At 43.4% G+C, this 27,356-nt stretch overlaps 1 protein-coding gene across 1 annotated transcript in view; it reads left to right on the forward strand.

Moving 5' to 3' along the window:
* The first annotated feature begins 14,733 nt into the window (after positions 1-14,733).
* LOC123731527 (anti-sigma-I factor RsgI2-like) overlaps positions 14,734-27,356 on the forward strand; it is a 30,513-nt gene continuing 17,890 nt past the window's right edge. The window contains exon 1 of the mRNA XM_045710560.1: positions 14,734-14,933. Coding sequence (XP_045566516.1) covers positions 14,734-14,933 — 200 coding nt within the window. The remainder of the gene's footprint in view (positions 14,934-27,356) is intronic.

Below are 27,356 nucleotides of genomic sequence, written 5' to 3' on the forward strand. Positions count from 1 at the left end.
CGTTCTTAAGTTTCATTTTTGCGTCTTTTACTTTCGTTCTTTTACACCAGCTCCAAACAGCTGAAAATACAATATTTTTGGTTATTGAAAATATATTTCACAGAAATTTAGATCGTACAATGATTCTCCCTCCATTGACTGCTTGTTTTATCACATAAACTGAAATTAGGCAAACTATTAACAAAAAATGTCAACCAGGAAATGGCTGCACGATTTCTGCATATTGCACCTTTAAAGGGGAATATCGTGAAAGGGTCAGCCATCCCATAGCTTAAGTGATAGCTAAAATCTCTAGTGGCAGAGGTAGTAGTATGCGCACCAGGCAAATACTCTCTCCTCAGCCACCCTTGTGTGTTGGTGAAACAATGTGTAGAGCCTGCTGTGAGAGAGAGGCAGGGAAACGCCCATGATCACCACTCACTGGCTCAGCCTCCTCCCTGAGCCAAAGAGGACACCAGTGACACCATGATCACCACTCACTGGCTCAGCCTCCTCCCTGAGCCAAAGAGGACACCAGTGCCATTAGGCATCATGTTTATGCAGTATTAATAGCTAAGGTCTTAACACAATTTGTGACCTCTACTCGAGCACGAGGATATTGGAGTCTACCAGATGCCGTTCTTTGGGGAGAGCGAGGCCAGCAACCCCCTAATAGTTCTCTTTTATATATTGTGTAGAATGTGTATTTTCTGGGAATTCCACAATAAAATGACTGTTATTTATCATTACAAACCTCTTTATCATTTAGTCAATAAAAGGCCTCTCACTTTTTCTCTCCTTTCCCTCTGCTGCGCACTGGAAGTCAGATATCTGTATTAGTCTCCCCACGCCTGGGGGCGAACGGTGTCAAAAGCTAAATCATGATCAGCCGTGGCTTTCTGGCTAAATTGTGTATGAAGGCCTCAGGCGGAAAGGTGCACATGCTCATTACTTGAGACAGAGAGAGAAGTTTGCACACACAACAAGGGCCATTTTCAGCCCCACACATGCGCACATACGCAAAGAGCCTGGTCACATGCACACATGCACACATACGCAAAGAGCCCTGTCACATGCACACACATGCAAAGAGAGAGGGTCACCAAGGCGCCCATAAAAAGGTGATGTCCAAAGTGTTTGACTTACAGTGCAAATCATGAGGATGTTTGATCCTAAAGCAACAACGTGAGAAAATAGACCCAGATATGACTGTTATGAGAGTAAATAGTGGTCATGGGTTATCGTGACACGTTTCTAGTCCAAAAATGTTGTACAAAAGGGTTGGCTTTCATGTTGAAGATACAGTATTTGTATTTATTAGGGACCCCCATTAGCTTCCAGTGCACAGTGAGCGAAGCCCAGATATCACACAGGAACCGACTGATCTTGGTATTGTTCTTGGTATTGCATCAGCTCAGAGGGGCTCGCTTAGTCGCTTGCATACATTTAGTGTATATCTAGTGAGGCATCGAGCACTCCTTTCACCTTACGGACATTATCACCTTGGCAGTACACAGAGGGGCCGGGCCGCCTCTCCCTGTGGGCAGGCACTTCCTGCTAGTGCTAATTAATTAAAAGGGCAGGTTGCCCACAGTGGAAAGTGGGCCCTGAGCCTTTTCATCTAGTGCAGACAGGATGCCTAGAGATTTATCACCTCACTCCAATGCCATTCCACTGTTCAAAGCACAGGAGTCAATGAAGCTACCTACAGGTAGGCTGCTTTCTTGCTTTGTTGTACAGCAATGTGGTTCAGCACACAACTATTCCTTATTTCCTTTAGATCTCGATTGTGTGCTGTGTGTTTCACCCCTTCCTCTTTGACTCGATATTTCACCTCACATGAATGTTTCATTTGAGAATGTTTGCCTTTTGTTTCAATGCAACTTGCGCATTCAAATTTGTGTTTGATACATTATAAAAGTCTGTTTCGTTGTCCCCTAACACGGCAATGCCTTCTATGTATGTATCCTACAACAACAGCAGCAGCGGCAGCACATCAGTAGTCTACACCACTTAACTCAACATATTGCTCTATCATACCATTTCCATACAGACCTCACAGTAAATTTGTCAGTAAATTGAAAGAAAGTGGCAAACTGAAAAAAGACCTGGCATACAAGTCGAAGGAAATAACACGACCACATTTAATGAAAGGTTAAATTTTCATTAACTCACTATTGACTAGAGCTGAAAGGCCCATTTTTTATTGTATTGGCATGATGTGGCCCATTAGTGCTGTATTGGAATTGGTTTGTGTGTTTTTTTCTCCCTCTCTCCTCAGTTTTGTGAGATAGCTCCAAGCTAAGCGAGGGCCTTGGTGGACTGTGTAGGACTCCCACAACTTTACCCACAATAACACACTACTGTTCTGATCCTGTCTGCACCTCTCCTCTCCTCAGATCTCCACATATCGTGAGGTAATTTGCCATCGATCTGTTGTTCCCACTCTGCCTTGACACATCAATGACAATCTAATTCCATTCACAAGATGGGATTGGCCTTGTCTCCGCAAAGTGACAAGACACATTGCGGCCGTGGTTAACCCAATAAGAGGCTTGTTGACTCAATTCGGATTAGGTCATCACCAACAGGCTCGCACCACCAGAGCCCATTCATTTAGTGCAGGTTTCTAATTGGCCAGGGAGCTTAGAATGTATCTTTATCTTAATTGCGGGAATCCCTGAAAGACAATGCATGTGTTCGTACCAAAATAATATTTATGAAGGGTCACACTCAAAAGAGGAATCTGAAGGCATCAGACCTGGGTTCAAATAGTGTTTGTTTTCATTCCAGTAAATACGTTTTAAGTTTTTTAAGTACAGTGAAATGCCTTTCATGCAAGCTCTAAACCCAACAATGCAGTAATCAATAACAGTGTAATACAAAAAATAACATAAGGTAGAACAAAAACACACGAGAAATAAAAATAAGAAATAAGAAGAACACAAGAAAGTAAGTAAGCATACTACAGAGTATACAAAACATTAAGAACACCTGCTCTTGACAGACTGACCAGGTGAAAAGCTATGATCCCTTATTGATGTCACCTGTTAAATCCACTTCAATCAGTGTAGATGAAGGGGAGGAGACGGGTTAAATAAGGATTTTTAAGCCTTGAGACAATTGAGACATGGATTGTGTATGTGTACAATTCAGATGGTGAATGGGCGAGACAGAAGATTTAAGTGCCTTTGAACTGGGTATGGTAGTAGGTTCCAGGCACACCGGTTTGTGTCTAGAACTGCAACGCTGCTGGGTTTTACACACTCAACCGTTTCCCATGGATATTAAGAATAGTCCACCACCCAAAGGACATCCAGCCAACTTGACACAACTGTTGGAAGCACTGGAGTCAAAATGGGCCAGCATCCCCGTGGAACGCTTTTGACACCTTGTAGAGTCCATGCCCCGACGAATTGAGGCTGTGCTGAGGGCAAAAAGGTGGTGCGGGGGGTGCAACTCAATATTAGGAAGGTGTTTGTGCACCCAGTGTATATACAGGGTCAGTCAGTTCCAATACCATATTTACAATGTGCAGAGATTCTGGAGTGATAGAGGTAGATATGTAAAGGGGTAAGGGGACTAGGCACCAGGATATATAATAAACAGAGTAGCAGCAGCGAATATGATGAGTGTGTGTGCGGGTGTGTGGAGTCAATATAAATGTATGTGTGTGTTGGAGTGACAGTGTGCGTGAGTGTGTAGGGCACTGTGAGTGTACATAAAGCACACCACATTATCCACTTTACTGTCCAAACAAAAGACCTGGTAAGTACCTTTGAAGTCATATTACTTTTCCTAGAATGACCTCCTCATCTATGCTTCCTGTATCTCTTCGAGAATGTGTGTGGAGACCTAAATGAATGTGCTGTAAGAGGGCACCAGATGGTATCCACCACAGACTGGCATAAGCGCGAGCTCATTCCTAGGGATCACACAGGTCACTGTGCAAACCAAGGAGGTGCCACTGTGCCATCTGCCAACCGAGGTCAAGGTTACTGGAAGAAGCTCTAGCCCGTGCCAACAGCGCAGACTAAGTTGGCAGATTTACTGCAGTACAGAACTTGATGTTATTGTCCGCCCTGCACTTCAGCAACTTTTGACATCTACTGCAGGCCTATGTACAGATGTAGGATCTTAACTTGATCCCTTTGTTGCAGGATAACTTTCCTGCAATGCAGGGAATGTAGTGTTTTTGAGGTTTATAAAGTCTTCTGAAATTTTGGGAAAATATGTCAAGCCCTACAAAAAATGTCCATTAATTAGAATCCACATAATAATTCACACATAATAATTATTTTCCATCTATAGCGAACTGGCTCAAATGAAGATCCTATATCTGTACTGATCATTCAATCATTGAACACTGGGGAAACATCTTTCCATCTCTACATACTGTATGTACTGTTCTGTACTGCGCTCGCCTACAAGCTAAACATCAACAACCATCTTCTCTTCCTCTCTAGCGCTCCCTGAAACACCATCAGCATCTGTAAATAGACCACTGCATCCGAAAAGCCAATCTGGGTTTCCACTTCGACACCCTCCCCTCGCTTCTCCTTTCTTTTTTTAAACGTGTAAACAGTGTGAAACTTTATGGCCTCATTTGTGTCTGTAGCGGCACTCTGCCAGCCTCCCCACCAGCTCCCCGCCAACTTTCACAAGCCATAAACATCTGTATGAACCCTTTCGTCTGGCCATGGTGGGCAGCGGGGGAACCTGGAGCACAGCCTCGCCACTGGATTAGCGCCATGATAAAACGGCTCCCATATAGCGCCTTTTAAGCGGTTCATCTAGCCTCTGTGACAAGCATTAAAAGCCGTTATAGCCCGGGCCCCAAATTAATTGTTTCCTGTTAGAAGACAAACTCTAGAGCTCTGGAGAACCACTCATTAATTTTGCATTAAAACATCCCAACAATCTGACCTCGTAATGCTTATGTCGGCTTTCTTTGTGCGGCTGGCGATTCCTTGACCCGCGGCCTGATTTAGCCACCAACGAACATCTGAACATCTGTGATGTTAGCAGCCAGGCTAATGATTAGGGATGATTTGTGAAGACCGAATGTTTTGTTTTGAATATTTCTTCTGTAGGGCGTACAGTATTATAAGGACATGCTGGTGTGTGTCTACAGTAAAGCCAGTGGCCTCAATAAAATGGAATAGACATTAAAGAACATGGACGTCACAGTGTTATCAGAACCTAGAATTCTCAGCATCACAAAGCAAAATCTAATATTTGGTTCAAATGCATCTCAGAAAACCACAAAGATGTGACAAAATGTGTCAGGTTTTATACTCCTTGCCAGAATGGCAGGGTTGAGTTGGATGTTTACCCAAACTCTGCAGTCTACACATGAATATTTAACAATCAGAGGAGCAGGTCCCAACCTCATCCATTATTTGGCACCTCGATACAGACATAGATTTCTATCTCTGGGTGGATGGCATGCAGTCTGCATCTAAATGAACATGATGGAGAACTAGACAGTGGTGAGCGAGGGGACTGTATCTCTGCCTCCCCTGTGCCTCTGCACATTCTCTCAGTGATGGGACTGGTGCACTGGTGGAGAGGGGCCTGTGTTAGGACATAGATTGTGATGTACAGTGTGTGTGAGTGGGGATGGGAGGAGAGAAATGAACATTGGTCTATCTATAGAGCTCATTGTCCCGCCGCCATCCCTGAACATTACTCTCCTCCGCGTCTTCGCTGCAGACACCCAGACACACAGGCAGCATGTTTGCGCGCAGAGAGTCCCTTTTGGGGACCTGCTGCATTTCCTGGATCTAATCAACTCATCTTCAAACGGGGAATGTGTGTGTATATGTGTGTGGGTAGCATGGGAACCCTCCTCTACCTGGCCCTTCATCACAGAGAGCCACCTTTCACCCCAGCCTCCACATGTCTGAAATTGTTTAAGGACACTGGGGAGAGTGCCGGCCCTGTCCCTGACACGGGGCCCCCTCGCCCTGGCCCTGTCGGAGCGGCTCCTAATGCATCCCCAGACCCCCTGCTCAGTGGGCCAACACGCTGGAACAAATCAAGTATTGACCTGATGCATTTACTCGCTGTAGAACATTATATTCTCATCAGGGCCACCGCCGCGGCTGTAAGGCATGGTCTCTTTGCCGTGAAACATGGCTTTGCTTATGCACTGTGCTGCTGTACCAAGCAGGCGCCCAGCATACATACATCATGCGCCGCTCTTGTTGCTCTCTTTATTGAAAGGGAAAACAGAGGGTTGAGCCAGTGGAATCATTATTTATTTTGGACAATTTTTCAAAAACCACCAAAGGTTTTCCTTTTGGGGGGCTGTGGACGAGAAGAGGATCAGCAATGAAAAATGCTGAATAGATTGACGGATTTCATTCCTCTACACTTGTGAAAGTTGCTTTCTTTGCACTTGTGAGCGATGTCGACACTTTCAAGCATGAAGACCTCGTCATGGATGTGCGATTTTCTGACCGTTACATTAACCATCTCAGATACAGTACACATACACATGCCTTGTAGGAGTGCAAGACATCATACTAGAGTGAAAAGTGTTCCAGTTATATCTTACATTTTCCTAGTGACATGCTTCCTCCAAGTCAATACAATGCCTTAGACTTTAATAATGACATATTATACAATGTGTTTAGTGAATTGATCTGTGGGAAACAGACAATCATCAACAGCCCAGAGAGAGGTAGGGAGAGAGAGAGAGAGAGAGAGAGAGAGAGAGAGAGAGAGAGAGAGGTAGAGAGAGAGAGAGAGAGAGAGAGAGGGGGGGTAGAGAGAGGTAGAGGTAGAGAAAGAGAGAGGGGTAGAGAGAGAGGGGTAGAGAGAGGTAGAGGTAGAGAGAGGTAGAGGTAGAGAGAGAGAGGGGGGGTAGAGAGAGGTAGAGGTAGAGAAAGAGAGAGGGGTAGAGAGAGAGGGGTAGAGAGAGGTAGAGGTAGAGAGAGAGAGAGAGAGAGAGAGAGAGAGAGAGGTGAGAGAGAGAGAGAGAGAGAGAGAGAGAGAGAGAGAGAGAGAGCAGTCCTGTCTGGTTCCCCTGGCTCTCTTACTGGTTCTCTACACGGCCAAGTGATGTCTGGTTCCCCTGGCCCTCTCACTGGCTCTCCCTCCCCTCTAAAGGACACAGGTGACTGAACCTATGACTGTCCTCGCAGCCGATGATACATAGAGACTGGGCGCGGGATGACAAATCCCAGCGACACTCGCCCAAGAAGAGACATATTGATTTTTCAATGATTAATAAGTGGAAAATAATTGTGTTTCATTAAGATGGATGGAGTTTCATTTAGTCCTGTCTCCTCTTCTTCACTTCAGCGGGAGGCAGGCAATCAAATCTCCCACACTGCCACGTTAGTCTGCCATGGCAACGAGGTCAGTGATCCAACGAGAGGATGCATGGAGCCACGGGGAGTAGTCAGTGCTATCTCTCAGAGGCCACCCATCAAAGCTAGCCTAGTAAACAGGCCAAATACACACACCACACACCGCATCAAGACTCTCCTCACAAAATGTGGTCGATTTTTCAGTCCGTATATATAGTCTACTGGAATAGTGCTACTGGACGTCTGACAGACTTAGATTTTGGAATGAAACAAATAAAATATCTTCTTTGGTGGAAATTCAGTGTGAAGATTGTAAAGGTTTACATCATATACACAGACAATAAATACATCTAATAATGTATAAAATACTGTACATACATTTCGTCAGGAAACCAGACCCATTTTGCAAAGCATACACCTCAGTATTCAGGAGGCCCTTGGTATGGATGAAGATGTCACCATAGGGGTGGGGGGGGTGGGGGGGAGGAGAAACAGAGCAGAAGCCCAGTCTGTCTCCCAGCATTGTGTATCACTTTAATGTTTCTATAATGACATTCCCTCCAAGTTTGTGTCATGGGCCATCAAGAATCATAATTGTAAATTGATTCGTTGACGGATGGTGACAACACGCCACTGTCAAAAGAAACTGATAAGAGAGGTTATCCTCTAATGAATATATCAATAACCACTGACAGTTGAAAGAGTACCCACACCAAATTCAAAAAACAAGCACCGACACCTCTTGCGGTAGCTCCATTTGTTTTGTTCCAGCCTGCCAAAGGAAGCTCTGACTGAACCGACTTAATTCTCTTTGGTGGACAAAGACAATCACAGAGAGTTTACTTTCGCCACGTCTTTGATTTTTAAGTCCATAATCTGTTTTGATTTTTGACGTTCATCGGCGTTGCCGACGTATCTGGTTTGATTTGCCCGAAAACAAAGTTCTGATCTTATATTGAAACTGATTCAGAAAGTGGACTCATTTTACAGATGTCTTTGGCGTGCGTGTGTGTGTGTGTGTGTGCACGCGCGTGTGTTTGTCTTTGTGTTTGTCTGTGTACGTATAATCACATAAACACTTCATGGGAAAACGATGGTGATACATCACCCAAATTACACCCGGTCATTAGAGCCCTGATCCATCACATGGCTGTCTGTAGAACCAGGGCTGTAATGAGAATAGAACCTATGCAACATTGATGTGCCCGGACTGTCGCTGGATGACCGCTGATATTGATGCCTGACTTGAGTGAATGACCAATGCTACTAATGACTCAGTGTATGGGGCTACCAGTGGAGGCTGGACCAGGCTGGAGAGGGAGGGAAGGGAGGGATACGAAGAGGGTGTTCCAGCTATACTTACACTGAGATGAACTAATGGCCATGTGGGCAGGTGGAGGAGAGGTTAGGGCTCATCATCAGGCCCACCCTTCATCACACAGTCACAGAAATAAAACTGACCGAATGCAATTAAAGGTGCCGTGGTCCTCGATTGTCATATCATGCCGGCTCGCTCCGCGCGGCGCATTAATAGGGTTTCAATTGCCAGCGCCTAGCTCTTAATGGCTGATTTATTTCATTTTAATACCCTTGTCAGGAGGTACGACCTCGGTAGAGGGCCGCATAATAGGTAGCCATTTTCCCCCACCCCCAGTGGGAATGCTAGGCTCTAAAGAGGACCATTTGATATGTGGCTCAGCTCACCATCCTTCCCACTGAGTGGAAGACTATGGTGCTCATTTTGATAAAGTGGATAATGTAAAGTGGATCATTTCAATGTTTCATGTTCATATTTAGTCCCAATCACTAATACTACGCATGCCTTTTGCAGCTACGCTACATAGTCAATGAAGAAAGTCTTCATAATAGTAAGTGATTCTATTCGTAGAAGAATAACATACTACCACTGAACGGTGCTTTTAAATTGAAACTTGATAATAAGGCTGGGTTTACACAGGGAGACCAATTCTGATTATTTTGCACAATTATTAACAAATGAGCTGATCTGATTTGTCAAAAGACCAATTAGTGGAAAAATATCAGAATTGGGCCGCCTGTGTAAACGCAGCCTAAGATGTAAGAAAAGTTCAATATTGACCTGCTTCCTACAGTATATGTTACTAATCTGTGTGTGAAATTCACTGCTCTACTGAGGGACCTTACAGATAATTGTGTTTGTCGAGTACAGAGATGAGGCAGTCATTAAAAAATTATATGAAACACTATTATTGCACACAGAGTGAGTCTATTTAACTTATTATATGACTTGTTAAGCAAAGTTTTACTACTGAACTTATTTAGGTTTGCCATAACAAAAGGGTTGAATACTTATTGACTCAAGACATTTCAGATTAAAATGTTGTATTCATTTGTTAACCTTTTTTTAAAACATAATTCCACTTTGACATTATGGGGTATTGTGTGTAGGCCAGTGACAAAACACAACAAAATGTGGAAAAAGTCAAGTGGTGTGAATACTTACAGTTAACTCATTTACAGTGTATCGCACATATACTGTAATGTTGCTTATGTTAAGAATAGGCCACAGTGGAGTCTCTGTGCCTTGAATTGTGGCGACACTATTCCCAACAGTAAGTCAATTGACTGGAACGGTTGTCATTTACCACACCATTAATTGACTAATGTGCATCACTTCTCTGTGCCACGTAGGTAGGACAGTGGGGTCATACCAGAGAGGATTATGGGAAATTAGCTGAAACAATGAAAGGGGACTTTCCCGTGTTTTCTCAGTTGAACAACTGTACACAGTCATATACGGCTGAGCGGATGTCATCATTTAGATTAGTTGAACAAAGGTGACTACTCTAATCACATAATTCCCGCATTATGAGACATCTTGCTATGCTAAACTATACATTTCCCCAGACAACTGTGTACAGCAAGACTTCATCAATATCATTACTCACCATATTGTTCCACTCCACAATGCCTCTGTGATTGATGAACAGGCGAAGGACTTAAAACAACCATAATTCTCCTAATCAATTACTCATGCTTAGCCGAGCTACAGTATGTTACAGTATATCAACCTCAGTGTGGTTAGTCATACTGTACATTTGCAATGGTAGAGGGTGCAGTCAAACACGAGATGCATGTGGGATGTGATTTGTAGCGGTAATGTTTAGCTATTTGGACATTTCTATCTTCTAGATCATCTTATCTATTCAGTATATTGCAGGGTTGTTACGCGAAAGAAGCAAAACATGTCTTTATACGTATAACCAGCATAAATATATAATTAGCATTTCCAAATACTTTGCTAAAACAAATGGTCCGCAAGGCTCAATATTAGCACCTGTATAATTATAGTTTTTGGAAATCAGATTTATAGTTAACAGTAATACTGTCCTTTGCTTACTGTACGATAGACTAATTCAACGTAGCGAGTGGAGTTTTTATATCTTTTTTATCATACAAATAAATAAAAACGTATCATTGAAAACATCAAAAGCTACCAAAAAAGTCAATAAAATCTTTATTTCAATTATGGTCCTCGAGGTGTCAAACGAAGCATATCCTTATCATTGCAGTGGGATCCATCCATTTGCCTTGGCTCTTCCATCTGCCCTAACAGGTCTAATTACCTTTCTGTCTATAGGCTAATCCTTCATGTGTCAATCTATTGATTTTCCTGTCCTCATTAGAACTAGTGTAAAATAGGGTCTGAGAGCAGAGCAAACCAAACTGAATGGGCAATCTTCTCCCAAAGGTTAAACATGTTAGGGGTGGCGACAAGGGGTGTATGGAGAATTGTTGAGGACAAGCTTATATATGAACACGTCGTCTCCAGTTTCTCCCGTTGATCAGTAGCTGCATGGGATCTGCAACAGCAGAGGAATTAAATGAATGTCTGGGATCACTGGGTACTGGGGTTGGTTATCCAACTGATAGAGCTTCCATACATCCATACCTTTTGGAATTCACACAAGAAACACACAAGCATAAACAAGTGAATCTATTTGATATTTACACAGTTCTTTGGCTTCAACTTTTGTTAATAGCTCACTTTGGAACTGCGGATTCGATGTTATCTATTGTTCTACAGATGTGTCTTAAACATTATGAAGCGTTACGACTCACCTCTCAAAGTCAGAGCAGGAGAAAGAACAATTCCCAATAATCTGCTGGTCCCGAAGCGACGTTCCCTCAACGTAGGACACCAGTCATGGTTGAAGGGTTAGGGTCAGAGAGATTACCTTAGTTTTATTTCAAAAATATCAGTAAACTCCTATCAAATTTGCACTGAGACTGAGCTGTCCGAAGTGAAAATGAACAGATGTACATTTCTTATTTAAAACGGACTCAAATGAATGATTGCGGTCCACAGATAGAGGTAATTATGGGAAAAATCTGACACTATCCATTCCCCACCGTTACATTACATAATGTAGTGTTACAAACCTTGGGGTTCCAAATGTACAGTATGCAGAGAAATACTGATTAGAATAAACGTTTGCTTAAATGCAATCGCCTTGCCCTCGGGTCCTGCTTTTAAAAAAACATTTTTTATCCCCATTTCCCATCTCTCCTTCTTCACAGAGGTGTATGCATCTGACGGTGGCACAGAGTCGATGGGACTGTCGATGTCAGCCATTATCCTCCTTTGACAGCATCTCAATAGATAATCTGAGTGCTTCTTTGATTATGTTCATTTATGGCCCATAATGGTGTAGCGTTTGTGCTTTCTAACTTTGCCTTGGGCTTCCTTCACTATAGGACAGTATTGAAAACAGCTACAAACGCCACATTAAAAGCACTGGCACAGTACACTGTCTAGTACTATAGTTGATTAACAGGGAATGGCATTGGTCGCTAATTGTAGACAGAGGCTTTGAGGAGAACAAGCCCAGATGTATAGTTTAATGTAGAAGACTGTTACTGTCAATGGGAGGTATATACAGTACATAAAACACTGTCTCATGTATTTGGCACAAGGAAAGGTTTTGGCATAATTGTAGCACACTAGCAAAATGGTGTCTCTCGTTTATGTTAAAATGTGAAGGGAATGGTAGCCTTACTTTTGGATTCTGATTAGCCTTTGACAATGCTGGTACTGACCTGAACCTCAGACACTGTCACTAGCCGGCTACCACCTGGTACTCTACCCTGCACCTTAGAGACTGCTGCCCTATGTACAGAGAGTCATTGAACACTGGTCACTTTAATAATGTTTACATACTGTTTTACCCACTTTATATGTAGATACTGTATTCTAGTCGTGGCTCAGTATAACTACTGCTGTACACACCTTTTCTATTCACATACTGTCCATACAGTCTACACACCATTCACAGACATAGAAATATTTATATTCCGGACTCTGGTCCGGACACTAACTTCCTGCAACTCTATCCATTTTGCTATGGGGTTTGTACTGTGTATTTAAATACTGTATTCTCCACATAGCTGATTCTAATAGTTCTACTACAGAATATTGCATTTTAGTTGCAACGTTTATACACACCGCATATTTCTTTATATACTGGATTCTTGACATACATAGCTCACTCTAATCTACTGCTGTACATATCATTCCTAGCATATCTTGTGTCTATTAATCTGGCGTAGATACATATGGATTGAATTTTGGATTACTGTTACCGTACTATTTGGGTTGTTAATTGGATTCGTTCCAACAGTTCTTGATTTCTTGTTGTGTTTTTTTTCTATTGTTGATTATTCGTGTACTTGTTTGACATTATACTGCAGTATAAGGAGCTAGTAACATTAGCATTTCGCTTCACCCGCAATAACATCTGCTAAACTGTGTACGCGACCAATACACTTTTATTTGATTTGATTTACTGGGTTAAAGCTTTTCTTAACAATAATTCTGTACTGAGTAGATGTTATTATGTTGCATGTGTCCAAGGGTAGAGTGGGGATAAAATGTTTCTATGTCAAGGAGTAATCTCTTCAGAAACCTTACTGTCATATCATTTTAAAAGTAGCTTTGAGCAGTGTTCTTACTTGCATACAGTATGAGAAAATATTTGTAGGAAAACTAAGCTGTGGTTACCTCAAAGGTAGTGTAAATAGCATGCAGGCATAGGTCTCCTGTTGCCTCTGCTTGTGTTTGGGTTTCCTATGCTAATAGCCATTACGTAGCATGATTAGTGGCAACTATTTACTGTAAAGACGTTTACTAATCAACATCACCCATAGAGTTATGCTGCAGATCTGGGAGCAATTATGTCCACAGCACACAAATTAACAGCAAGCCGGCATTTTTCTTAGGAACACATCAATTTACAGGCTAGCGTTTAACATTTCATCTTCTTATTGGACCCTTGTTAATGTTAACCACTTCCTTCCCCTTGAGTTTATTTTGCTTTGGTGCATGTGGCCTCTGCACATCGACCATTCACTGGTCAGACCATCCATAACTGCCCTACAAAAGGGTCGTGTTGCCAGACTTGACTGTAGTTTTTGGCCGTGTTTGACCCGACCGGGTGATAGGACCTCAGGCAAAAATAAGTGTTACAATGTTCATCTGTTGCTAACTCTAGCTGATCACATAACAAGACAGGTACTAACTGGATACAGGCTGACCTGGTCATTACTGTACGTAAGTTCTGAGGTACCAGGAAAATGAATGGGCTGTATGTGAAATATTCCCCTGTCTCATGAGTGTCCTCAACACTCCAGTTCCCACCAGTCTTCAAAGAATACAGCCACTCAAACTCTACGCCTTACATTTTCCTTTCCTAATTACGTAATCAATGGTATTTTAAATGTACAAGCAAATCACCACCGAGGTGAACTTGTGACCCATTCTTGTAACCTTTTTGGCCCAAAATGATTTGTACCAATCAGCGGAATCCGACGGTTGACTTGGAATTAAGGACACAGAGTCAGGACCCTAATTAGAGGTGTAACCTTTTTCTGACAGATAGATTTGTTTTGCGATGCCAGTGTTTGGCTAAGATCTGCGGGGACTAACAGATCGACAGATATGCATTAAGCATTAGGATTGGCGTTCATTAGCGAACTTGTTCAAACAAAACACAATCAAACCCAAAGCCGCCGTGGTCACAATCAAAATACTCCAAATAATAGGCCTTTCCCCTTATACATTGCCCTCTGAGACTAAGGTATATGTCTGTCATGTAAATTATTATTAAACGTAATAAAACAATTATTATTAAGCGTAATTTATGTGAAAAGGGGGGCCACATTCATTTTCCAACATTAACATAAGGCTAGAGGATGCCATTCATCGTGGCAGTCAATATTGATGCAGCACATTTCAATTTAATTTCAGAAATGGGCGCTAAGAGGGGTGGGTGGGCAGGAGGGGGTGCATCAATGTCTTGATAGGCATTTCTGGTATTTTCCCTGAAACAGCTGCATCTGATTTGTCACGGCAGGGGTTGCTACAATGGCTGCCGTGAGATAGCATCAGCTGCTTCCAATGGAGCAGGCTGGGACGGCCGGGGACAGGAAGGGAAGCAGGCCCGCCCCACCTCCCCCCATGTCCAAAGAGACATCAAGGAAGAAGACAAAAGGCCCGGTGGTGTGGAGACTGGAGGAGAGTGGAGAAGGCCTGCAGTGGCTCTCAGAGGCATCCCAGCCTGCCCAAGCCTCCAGAGGGCAGGATACTTCCCATGAGGGGTCACGCTCATCCAGATCACTTCACCCAGGTGGAATGAATTGGATGGAGGGATGGAGGGAAGAAAGAGGTAGAATCCATATAAACACAGGAAATGGCCTTCTTCGAGTGGATTAAAACAAGAGGGTGCTCTCAGGTGCTTGTGAGAGACGTTCAAAGTGTGTTTTGAAAATGTTAATCATATGTATTTATTGTTCCTCTCACTGAATGATGATCAGTGTTGTGTCAATGTTCAGCTTTAATGCAAATGATCACAATCATACTGTAATAAGAAAATGCTTAATGGAATAATGCGCTATACATTTCTTACGTTGGCATGTCGTGTCCCTCAAAACACTTTGAAACAAAGTATAATACTGTATTCCATGAGCTAACGGGTTCAAAAATGCCAAAATTATATTTAGGTAGAGAATCATGTTTATGTGTAAACATCGTTTGAATAGTGTTTTCCATTTTGGATCAAACCAACATGCAAATTCTCCTGCTGCTCCCTGTACAGCAGGTGTTCTTGGGTGCGCTGCTGCTCTAAACCACCATTTTAGTCCTGACATTTAACAGACACACACACATTTTGATCTCCTGTGGATGTTCTGCCAAATATTGAAAAGGGGGAATATCATAAGAACAGGCATTCAGTGCTAGGCTTTGACATTGCACAGACAGAAAGAAAAGACACTTTGCCATGTCAGTGGGGACATATTTGGTATCCATAGTAACCTTAATCAAACCAGGATTTTGCAAATTTATGTCATATTAGCAGAACACTTTAGGCACAATTTGAATGGAAATGGTGAGACTTAATATGTATGCATAGCTTCAAAACTTGGTTTGCAAGAGCCATTTGGCAAATAATCAGTTTGTTATTGGTCTTAAATAGTGGCTAATTAAAACACTGACCCCTACGACGAACTCTCTTCCTAAGGACACCGAACATAAACAGGAAAAATCTGTTTAATTGCAACACAAAAAATGAGCGTTTTTTGGGGGGGGGATGGGGGAGTCGTAATTGGACCTCGGTGAAACAAATTAATCCACAGGGGATATCCCAAATTGATGTTTAAATGCAAACAGTAGTCTAGCACTTAGACCAAGTCCTGGATGGCCAGTGGTCCCCGATGAAATCATATAAAATCAAATCAAAGAATATGGCATTTTCACTAACCAGAGGTCCTTGGCATGGGTTCCGCAACAATAACAAATGGATGGACAAATAAATTGAAAAGAAAGTTACAAATGAAACGCGGTACCGAATGGCAAGATCGGGTTCTGAGGTTTAGAGAACCGGAGAGAAAAAAAGATTAGTGGTGGCAGATGTTTATTTTTACACTTCAAGGTTTCCCAGCGAGCGTGTATGTGTTTAAGCTCAACAGAGCCTGTGACGAACAACCTGCTCGATGCTGGGGAATACATTTGGTGAAACACAACAGCCTTCTGTAGAGCCTCTCTAAGGAACTAGTGAGGGATTATATTGTTGTAACAGTTACATGGACTGGTGAAATAGACTCTCTCTCTCCTATTTGCCAAATGTTGTCATTCCTCTCTGCACTTTTCAACCTTGATTGGCTACTTCTTAACTGGGACAGCCATGCAACAAACAAAAACAATGTGCGTTGAGAGAAAACTATGTGCGCTTTAGTCTCGTTTCCTTTTGTTGTACTTCTTTCTATATATGATGATTTGACATGCTGATTTTACTCCTATTACACATGATCTATATATGATGACATTCCAGACCAAGTCTATTCTAGAGGGAACATCCTCATCTGTTGTAATCTGTTGTAATTCACTAAAGGTCCAGTGTGACATCATAGATTAGATTAACATACATGTCACTACTGAGTTTTACAACAGCACATTCATCTTGGTTGGAATGCCTTCCTGAATACATGCTCATGGTAAAAGAGACAAGGTTGGTGGAGTCCTGCACTCTATGTACCTCCTCAGTCAGCTTAGGGCCCCAATGTCTGACAGCTCTCAGTTTGGATTCTCACCGACCAATAGATGGCAGTATTTCACAGAACATGTGACAGAAACAGGAACTAGAGGGGGTTGGAATGAGCCCATGCACCACTGAAGCAGATTTACAGCTCCTTATATTTAAATCAAAAGATGGGAGCTTGTAAAGGATCATCATGGAAGATTATTTCCAAACATTACATTTCATTATATCTATATATATGTCACATATGTATGAACTATGAATGCCAGTGCCGTTTTTATGGTGTGTGTTCGCTTGCTCAGATGGACTTGTAAATGTAGGTAACACAGCATATGTATTTGTTATAACAGAGGGACACTTGTCAGTGAAATTTGGTTTAATGTGTGATCCATGCATCAGAAATGAGTAAAAGACATTGGTTCATTGCTCTTTCCATATGAGACAAGGACGTGATCAACCATGAATATCAGACGACTGCAGATGGTTTATTTACAAATGATGAATGAATGTATTCACTGAATGGGGTTAGACTTCCAAGACATAATATCACAAGATGTAATGTATCATAATATACTTTATATGTAATATATCATATCTGTAAGATTCAGACCACGCTTTGCAGTGCAGTATTCATTAGGATTTGTTCAATTGTGATTTTCAGTTCAACCGTAACTGCTTGTAGATAGAAGATTCTTAACACCAGGACAAAATACACAACATTAATTACAGGAACGATTTAGTTGTGATATTTGATTTGATTTAATCATTTGTGGTTATAATGCCATAACGTCTGGCATGTACATATCCCTGCCCTTCAATTGGATGTTTGTGAACCGTGTTTTTAGAGGCAGCTGCTCGTATGTTAAGAGAGGACATAAAAACGAAATAAACAAATTGCAGCAAATGTTTCTTCAGCTGTCGTGCAAGGGAGGGTTACACAATAAAAATAATAATTTATTTTTTTCCATGTTGCCAGCCTTTAAGAGTTAAAGTGGTCTCTGCACAGGGAGCAGAGGGTCCAGGCTAACTTCGAGACAGATGGTTGTGTGTGAATCACAAATCTGAGTAAAACATATTCACTAGACTAGAACTTCAGCATGCACACAGTGCAGTGAATCCTGTAGTCACAGTCACAGTATGTAGCTAGTCATACTGAAGGTACTTCAAAGGATAATATTTTCACCACAACAAGGAAATTGTATTAGGGACATAAAGTGCATCCTTCAACAAAGATGGTGGCATTTGTACAGGTACCTAAGTTGATGCAAATGTTCTGCCTGAGCACCCCCCCTTCCCTCCTGATAGTCTGGGTCACAGTGGGGTCACATAGTCAGGTAAATGAAGGGGTGTAGGGTGTACTGTACCTGTGCATGGCACGTGCCCCCAACCCCCCTACCTCCCCTCATCAGGTGAGTGTGAGACGCCTCTGTTCTGTTCCCCGTCCTGCCCTGTTGGTTTTTCCCACCTTGCCTTGCTGCATTGGGATCTGAGGTGTCCCGTCAGTGTTAAAGGGGGGATAAGTCAGGGCCTGGGCTCTGTAATGAGCAGCCCGGGTTCTTTGCTCTTTCTGGTTCAGCTGTTCCTCTCCCTTATTTCACGCTGCGCTGCCCCCAACTCCGCTGGCCCGGCTAAGTGTCCTCTCCTCCTCACCGAGCACACAGAATGGGGAGGCACACAGCGGAGAGAGAGAGAGTGCGAGAGAGAGAGAGAGAGTGCGAGAGAGAGAGAGAGAGACAGAGAGAGAGAGAGAGAGAGAGAGAGAGAGAGAGAGAGAGAGAGAGAAAGAAAGAAAGAGTGAGATGGGTGCATGCATGACTGGTCACTACTCCATACCATTCATTCCAGCAGCGATGGGAACTGCTCCCCCTCCTTACTGTGTGGCTTTAACAAGTCTACCCCCCCCCCATTCTCCAGTCCCTTCTTTGAAAGCTGCTATTTCAGGAATCTTTGCCAGTTTTTCTCTCTATCTCTCTCTCTTTTTTCAATTTATCCCTTTCACAGCAGCTGAAGTGACCCTGGTCAGAACAAGGGTACTAAACTCTAAGAGACCCAGGAAAGGTACGGGGAGAGAAAGAATTGGCCAGGGCATGTGGAGTGGAGTTGAGTGGAGTTGCATCTTTTCAGCACATTAAGTTCACTGAAGCCTGTAACACAGGGCCAATACGGTGCTGTTGCCCACTAAGCATAAAAAGTACATAAATTCAATGAGTGCATTAAAAAGATGAAGGGGACAAGTAGGTGAAAGAAAATCTCAAGTATTATTATAATAATAAGAAGGGAAAAGGAGCCACTTTGCTTTTACATTTTCTTTTGATGAGAGGGAAAAAGGATATTCACAAAGGATCATAAGTAAGCTCCTAAGCTGGAATCATTGGAGTGATTCAACGCATTTGAACTCGGGGAAAAGGCTTCCGGGACAATCTTTTGAATTAGGTAAACCTGTCACATTTTTTAGGTGAACAGTGGAATTGAAAGCATTTATTCTATTGAAGTTAGGGGGCAACCCACAACGTTTTGGGGGCAACTATATGACTTAAGAACAATTGCTTGCCTACATCAATATCCAATAACTTTTTGTTGTATAGGCTATCACGGGACTATATGATTATATATTCACACTAGACAATATGTGCATTTCACAGTATCTACAGTGTGTTACATAGTACTATACATACTTTAACATCAATGCAGTACGAACAATATTTCCAATAGTAAGATACTTTATGTACAGTACTGTATCACATGCACAGATTTTTGGATGCGAAGTCACTGACAGTATTTCCTACAATGCCTTCCCCTGTATCTTGTCTGCCCTCATGCTTCAGACGTCTTCTTTGTTTACGCAGCGGTGTGAACAGAAATGTCTGAGCTACAGTTGCTAAATGTATTGCCCTGCCTCTGATCAGGAACAGTAATGAACCTCTGATACCTCTGAAGTCAAATCATTTGAATGCTTTGGAAAGAAGGCTCCTTGTGAAGGAGATAACCAGGAGGAGGAATCAATTTGCACACAAGAGGGATATTAAAGCAGGTGATAAATATTATCATCGGTGCCGATCGCCTTTCCAAAGTAGCCGTGTAACTGTTTTCAACGCCGTGAAATCCTTTATCGAGCTGTCGCTGGTTGACAGAAACAATTATCCGGAGAGGGAGGTAAATGAATAAAATTAGCACTTCCAGCCTCGCACGTTCCCCGCCTGTGGCGATCACCACGCGATGACTTCCCAAACTCTTATCATATCCCGGCAAGCAGAGCCGGCGTTTCATATCTCCTCTGTTCCTCCTTCTTCCCTTCCCCCTGAAAGGAGCACGTCTACGGCTGGTTTAATCACGCCATTGTGATTGTGCACAGATAGATTATGGTCTCATAATGTAACTCACCTTGGCTGCGGAAGATTCAAACCAAAACATTGTTTGGTGGGGATGGGGTGGTGTGTGTTTTTGGTTTTACTCTCCTTGTGGGGACCAGAAGTCCTCATAAGGATAGTAAAACAAGGAAAATTCGGATAAGTAGGGAATTTCGCCGGTCCCCACAAAAAGGCTATTTTAGGCTTAGGGGTTAGGGTTAGAATTAGGGTTAGGGGTTAGGGTTAGAATTAGGGTTAGGGTTAGAATTAGGGTTAGGGGTTACGGTTTAGGGTTAGGAGTTAGGGTTGGGTTTAGGGATTGGGTTAGGGCTTTTGGGTTAAGGTTAGGGTTAAGGGTTACGATTTTGAATGGTAATCAATCGTTTGGTCCCCACAAGAATAGTAAAACAAATGTGTGTGTGTGTGTTAAGGGGGGGGGGGACTCAGTCCACATACTTGACATACATTTTCTTGCAACAGGAAACATTTAGCCCAAATGTTCCCATGTTCGGAGGTGACTTGTGGGTTTTTCCCCCATGAGGGCTTCCATTCCGGGCCATTCTGGGGTCTGCTTTGGAAGAAGCTTTAGAGACTATTAAATGAGGTCATAATAGCTTCTTCCTTTCACCCCCACCCCCCCTCCTCTTTACCCCCCTTATGTGCGCTGGTCCCCAACATGCTTCCTGTCGGAACCACAACAGTCTAAGCCCAGTCTTTCTTTAACCTGTCCTCATTTCCCTAAATTAATATCCTCGCCACATCTATGGGCACGGGGTCTTGTTTGCAAAACAAATAAAGTTGGTAATGCTCTGCAATTTGCTCCGCTGGCAGCCCCATAGGCAATACAACATTACAGCAATGTGCCCAGCGTTTGTTGGCAAGACCTGTGTAGTCTCTTTGGCTGCCTGGCTTGCCTGGCTTATTGGTATTATAACTCCTTTTAAAATCGGGGTTCTCTTGGGGTAAGTTCTCTTACTTTAAATGTGTAATGACAGATAAGTGCAGCGTTCACTGCGTGTGTGGTTCCTCTCCTTTGGCTCAGAGATAAGGAACTTGGCTTTTTTTCCTCCTCCATCAGCTAACTTGCTGTTCTTCATTTAACAGTTGTTTAGCATCATTAAGTGTAATCAGCATGATGGAAAACGTCACTTGTAATATGTGGAGGACAGCGATGATTGTTTTCTCCTAATGTTGAAGTGGACATTTCTGGTAAATCGAGAGGCTCATATTCCAAAATGTTGAATGGGAGTATCGATGCCATCCTGTATGCCCTGTTGCCAGTTGGGGGGAGAGAGATGAGGATCTGCTGTATAGGATATCCAGGAAAAATACTATTACAAAACCCTAAGCCTGGAATAATGACGTTCTTGAATTTGACTGTGGTGCTTTTTTTATTTGAATTTTAATTTAATTTTACATCTTTTTGACACAAAACAAAACAAATAAGTTTCTCAGAGGCGACTAGTAATTGACCTTGGGGTCTATTGTAATGCTTCAGTTCCAGTTGAAATTGTAATCCTCTAATTGTACGTACATTTTTTTAAACTTTGATCTCCATGAGGCAATTTGACTTGATTTCTGCCCTGGTGCTCAACTGATTCACTGGCACTCTCTCTCTGTCCGATGGTGTTTAACGTCAATGTTTTGAATACACACTATTATGAACTTATTTCATGTCCCCTCACAAGTAGTTTAGGGAAATGCTTTTTAGTACTGTGTCGCCAAAGGCTCAATGCGTCTGCTGACACAGTATGCAGGTATGATTACATTCCAGTATATTCATTATACTAGTACGCCCCTTCAAGTGATCTTTTGTCTCTGTAGTCTGAACACACAGCCACACACATGCACATGCACACCAATATTGTGACTATGTGTGTCTATGGTACATATATCACTCACACACATACACACACTGTAGGAGTTGCCACCTCTGCGCAGAGGGAGGTCTCTCTCACAGAGTCCCCAATCCGTGACATTCAAGCCCATGCTATGATTACAAGGCAGATGAACACATGGCAACAACGTAGTCTCAGGGGGAGAACATTGTGGAACAGTGGAATGGAATGATGTGTGGAACAAAGGACCTGGGAGAACAGGTTAAGAGTCAGCCACCGGGTTTCCGCACCACGGGGGTGACCTTGGGAACTTGGTGGAACACTGTGGAACACTCGAGACCGTGTTGCCTCAAAGACAAACGTGTCCTTGGGGGGAAACCCTAGAAATTGGTTATTGTATCGCCAAGGCTATTTACCTATTTTGGGGATTAACATATTTAATTCCCTCCTCAATCCCGTCGGAGTTAATGCCCTCGCATTTCCAATTATCCAACTAAGTGTAACGCGGAGGGAATCGGTAGTGAGGAATCCCTGGCTGGGATGGTTTACTCTCCAGGCCTCTGTGTTGTGCTAGCATCACAGGAGCATGTTGTCTTCAGTGCTCTGCTTGTAGAAGGAAGTAAATAGCGTCGGAATGAGTTACAGTATTATTGCTCCCTCCAAGCTGGCCCTGCCAACATTAGATGCTTAAGTCTCTCCCCACTCCACCCTTTTCCTGATGTCTGAATATCCAACCGAATCCAACATTCAAAGCCAGTCCTCCCATACCTACTGCACCTATGACAGTCTAATAGGTTGGGTTTTGTTTTCCCATGCAGCAGGCAAAATTAAGTTTCAATGAGATCCACCTAGAGTGGCGGGTTCCCAGGACGGGGTGGGGTGGGTGGCGGGATGGGGTTTGGGTTCCACAGTTCCACAGACAGGGCCAGGAAGTGGTTCTCAAAGCCCCTGGTTTAGCTCCACTGTCCGAGCAGAGCGTTTAATAGACAACTCATTCATTACTGGGATTCCTTACAGATGGCACAAGCGATCACAAGAGTGGGGATGGGGGTTGGGGTGGGGGGCAGTGTGTGTGTGTGTGTGTGTGTGTGTGTGTGTGTGTGTGTGTGTGTGTGTGTGTGTGTGTGTGTCTGTGTGTCTGGCCACGTAAGCCCACTTCCTACTTTGCCGTGTTGACACCAGGCCAGAGATAGAGATGTGTAAAGAGCTTCCTCTAACCTTTTACTGTCGGAAATAAATGGGTCATGGTCTTCGATTAACAGCACATCCTTCATAATCCAATAATTACACAAAGACGGCACAGACAAACAGACTCTCTCTTCCAGTTGGGAACTTTGAAGCTGATTGACGCATGCACTCTTCAACTGTAATTGCTGCATGCCATTCGGATTCTGTTTTTGATGCTCTTTGCTTGTCAAGGCCGCGCTACCTGTCCCAAACTCATGTATTGTGAAAAGAACCCCAGTACCAAAAGAAGATCTCACAGAGTCGTTGGAAGTATAACTAGAATATGCTCTCTGCCAGGGGTTTCTCTAATTGGTCTAAGACTTGTACGCTGGGGAAATTCACAGAGACATGAGTGGGCACTGGTTTCTCATAAGGCCTTTCATTGTGAGTGGAGGCGTTTCCTGTCACAAGACTGGCGTCCAATGGCACCAGCTAGACAGCCACAGATCCTGCTTACACTCCATTAACGACTGGTTCAGTTTCATTAATATCACACAAAACCACCATGACATACAATGGATGGCATGTCGTTGTACAGTACAAGAGATTCTCTGATTTGTTCTGGAAGAAGTTAGAAATATTGTCAATGGGGAATGTGAGTTATTCGAATACTGATGAACAACTGAGGCAGAAACTGTCAAATTTGAAATGCTACAATATACATAGTTAGTTTTCTCCTACAATGAATAATTCAACAGCCTTGACCTATAGTGACCTACAGAGCCAACATACAGATTTTCACGACACCCAATACTACAGTAAACACCCCTCTCAACATCCCCATCACGATTATATAACTCATTAAATTACTCATCTAGCAGAGGAGGTTTTCTAAATCTCTATTCTGTCAAGCCACCATCAAGTCATGCTCCTGGCATTTGAACCCAGAGTGCTGCAGTGGAATCGATCTGAGATACCCTGGCAGTTTACAGCTAAGGTCAAGAGCATCATACATTGTAATGGATTGTATTATTCAATATTATTCATAAGATGTGTAATGATTATTATTGTATTATTCAAAGAGAATGTGACGAGGGCTTATAGAGCAATATCAGAGGACTGTCCAGTGTGTGGGGTGGGGTGGGGGGGGGGGGGGAGTGTGTGTGTGTTTGTGTGTGTGTGGGATGGAGGGAGGCAGGGATGGATGGGGGGCAAAGGAGTGTGAGTGAGGTGTGTGTGTTTGTGTGTGTGTGTGGTGGGGGGATGGGTCAGGGCTATAGTGGATGTATTTTCATTTGCCTTTGTATGTTAAAACATCACCTCTTTGATGCCAGTAGACCTGTCCAACCACAATCCCTCACAAGAGAAATCTCCATGATTCCGCCAACGCTAACAATTCCTCCAAACGACCACCCGCCTGTCTGCCCACAGACAAGGCAAATCATTCCTCCACTCCAACAAATTCTCCCTAAGTCCCCCTACATAAAGATCCCCTTATCTTTGCTCTGTAATTGCAGGCGGAGCTAACACCAGGTCAATCTACCAGTTAGCGTGGGCAAGCAGGCAGGCAATCCCATCTCATCTCTGCTCTCCATCAGCACTTGTTGTACCACTTCAACCTACTCCTGAAAGAGAAAAGCCGGAGCTTTCATTTGGCCAGTTTGAATCCCCCCTCCACCCTCCCTCCCATCTCCATTCTTCTCCCTGGGTTACAATCCAGCCATTGTACCATCTTACCCCTCCCGTCACCACTCTCCCTCTCTCTCTCTCTCTCTCTCACCGTCACCACCCTCCCTCCCTCCCCTAGCTACTATGAGCTATATTACTTTGACCTCGCTCCATCAATCTGCTTCAATTGGATAATGATCTGTAATCACTTTCTTTCAGGGGAGTCTATAAAATGGACCAGGGCTTCTGCTCCTCCCGGGAGACTTCCTTCTGTTCCCTCCCATGTGATCTAATGCTCCCCCTTTCAGACCACTAACTACCCTTCTCACATGGGCCGCATGCCCTCGGCAGCCGGCACTGGGGATGGAGGGGGTAAGCCTCTGTTGATTTTTCATGGCCCCTGCTCTCCAATGGAGAGGGGCTAAGCCGGACAAGGAGGGGCCCGGCAGGGGGGTTCCCTAAGCCAAGGGACCCCGCAACGTCAGTGGCCCGCTCCTCCTTTATTGTTGGCCCTTCATTAGGTCGTTTTGTACCCAGGCCTTGTAATCGATAGAGCCTCCTTACGTCGCTTAGGAGAGGGGGAGAAAGAGAAAAAGTCTGGCCCCAGGTTCATCCCTATCTGAATGAACCGAGCAGAAAGCCAAACTCCGTAATGAACCATAACTCCTTTTCCCTCATTCTTGGACTGTGGTCCTACTTCATTTAGTTGGATTTAAGATAAGCTGTGTAATGATCTTGATTCTGGTTTTAGATAAAATCTCAGGAAAATACTGGGGATATTGATAGTGAAATTCAACCTCTTCCCATGGGTGTGTTTCTCCTAGGAAATGACTTAATGTCTGTTACTGTACGTGTTCTTTACTACTGTTATCACACGCGCTGATACGATCTGGAGGAAGAAAGAACACAAGGCCTGTTTTCACAGCATATTGCACATTTCCATTTCAAAACGGGACCTGGCGCAGTTGAGTTAACAGTTATAAATTGTGTCGTTGTGCTCTATTGTGGACGGTGTTGGGCAAGCTGTGCGTTGGTAATGTAAAATACATGTGCACATTACCGCAGTTCAAGAGAGGAGCAGATTGACTGTGATTTAAACCTCCGTCAATCAGCATGAGCTTTTGTCTAAACACTTCGGCACTCTGGAATATACAGAAACAGGCTCGTGAGATGTAGGTAAGACCATACAATAACATGATGAATGGAGTAGGTCCATTTTGTCCCCCTCTCTTTTCCCCCACTCTGCTAAGACGAAGGGCCCAGTCTTGTATATCATTATCCCCGTCCATTCTTCAGAAAGTTTACGGCCTACACATGGAGCATATGTCTATTGAAAGGGTGGCACCATGCAAGGCAGGCACAGATGGAGTCAGCCTCCCCATCAATGGGCGGACAATGGGGAATGGAAATCAAGGTTAAAGGGGTGCATCCAACTCCATTTAGCCAACACAAAAGGTGCTTGTAGGAGGCGAGCTGAGGGGAGGGCCGTTGTGGTGGGGGAACATGTCACAGGCGATAAAGCGGCATCCTCAGCTGGCCACTCCGTCACCGGGGCGATAGAGACACACTGACACGGGGCTAGACACCCCGACCTGCTCCTCTCACAAGAGGAGGCCCCCCTCTCGTCTTGCACTCTCTGAGCTTAGATTTTTAGGGAGTGAGTACCTTTATGTTCCACAATGAGCACAAGGATAGTATTTGTTTTTTGTTTGTGTTTATGTTCGCTTACCATCCATTGGATTTGCGGTCAATATGGTCTCATTAAAACGCGTCAAAATGGCTGACATATTACTACGTCACATCTGTTGTAGTAGAAGTAGCTGTCGTGACTTTGGTCCTTGTCTTGTTGTCGTGGCCCAGCACAGTCAAACAGTTTTTTACCTTTTTTACAAGTTGCTCTAGCCTTGTGCCGTATCCATGGCGAGCCGTTGTAAATAAATGAATTAATAGAGGAAGAGAATAAAACCAGAAAGGAAATGTCAAAATGCACATCCTGTTGTAGAGGCGGATGCTTGCTTTGAACGTCGCACTAAGGAGACTTATAAAACAGTGTGCATTGGTTAAAGACTGGCAATTTCACTCTCATTAAAAATAACAACGCCCCATGTGCTCATGTCGAGTTCACACTACTAGCCTACTACCAAGCTGCCGTGCCAACTGTTAGAGTATGCTTCCGTACTTCCATCCTACCCTGAAAAGTACATGTCTGAGTTATGAAGAAAAAGCCAGGCTACGTTAACATTAGTGTGGTCCCTTGAAAAGACCTGGTGGTGCTAAAAAGAAAGACAACTCCTCATTCAGCGAAACCAGTGAATACAATTCTTTAATCATGTGTCCCCAAATGCCATGTAGGTTTGACATTACAATAATGTAATGAAACATGCATTTTTAATAGTAATGACCTGGTCAAGGGCCTAGTTTGACATGCATACTCCTATTCATTTAACCCTGTGTCTAAATTACTAT

This window comes from Salmo salar, chromosome ssa29 (genome assembly GCF_905237065.1).
Source record: "Salmo salar chromosome ssa29, Ssal_v3.1, whole genome shotgun sequence".
NCBI lineage: Eukaryota > Metazoa > Chordata > Actinopteri > Salmoniformes > Salmonidae > Salmo > Salmo salar.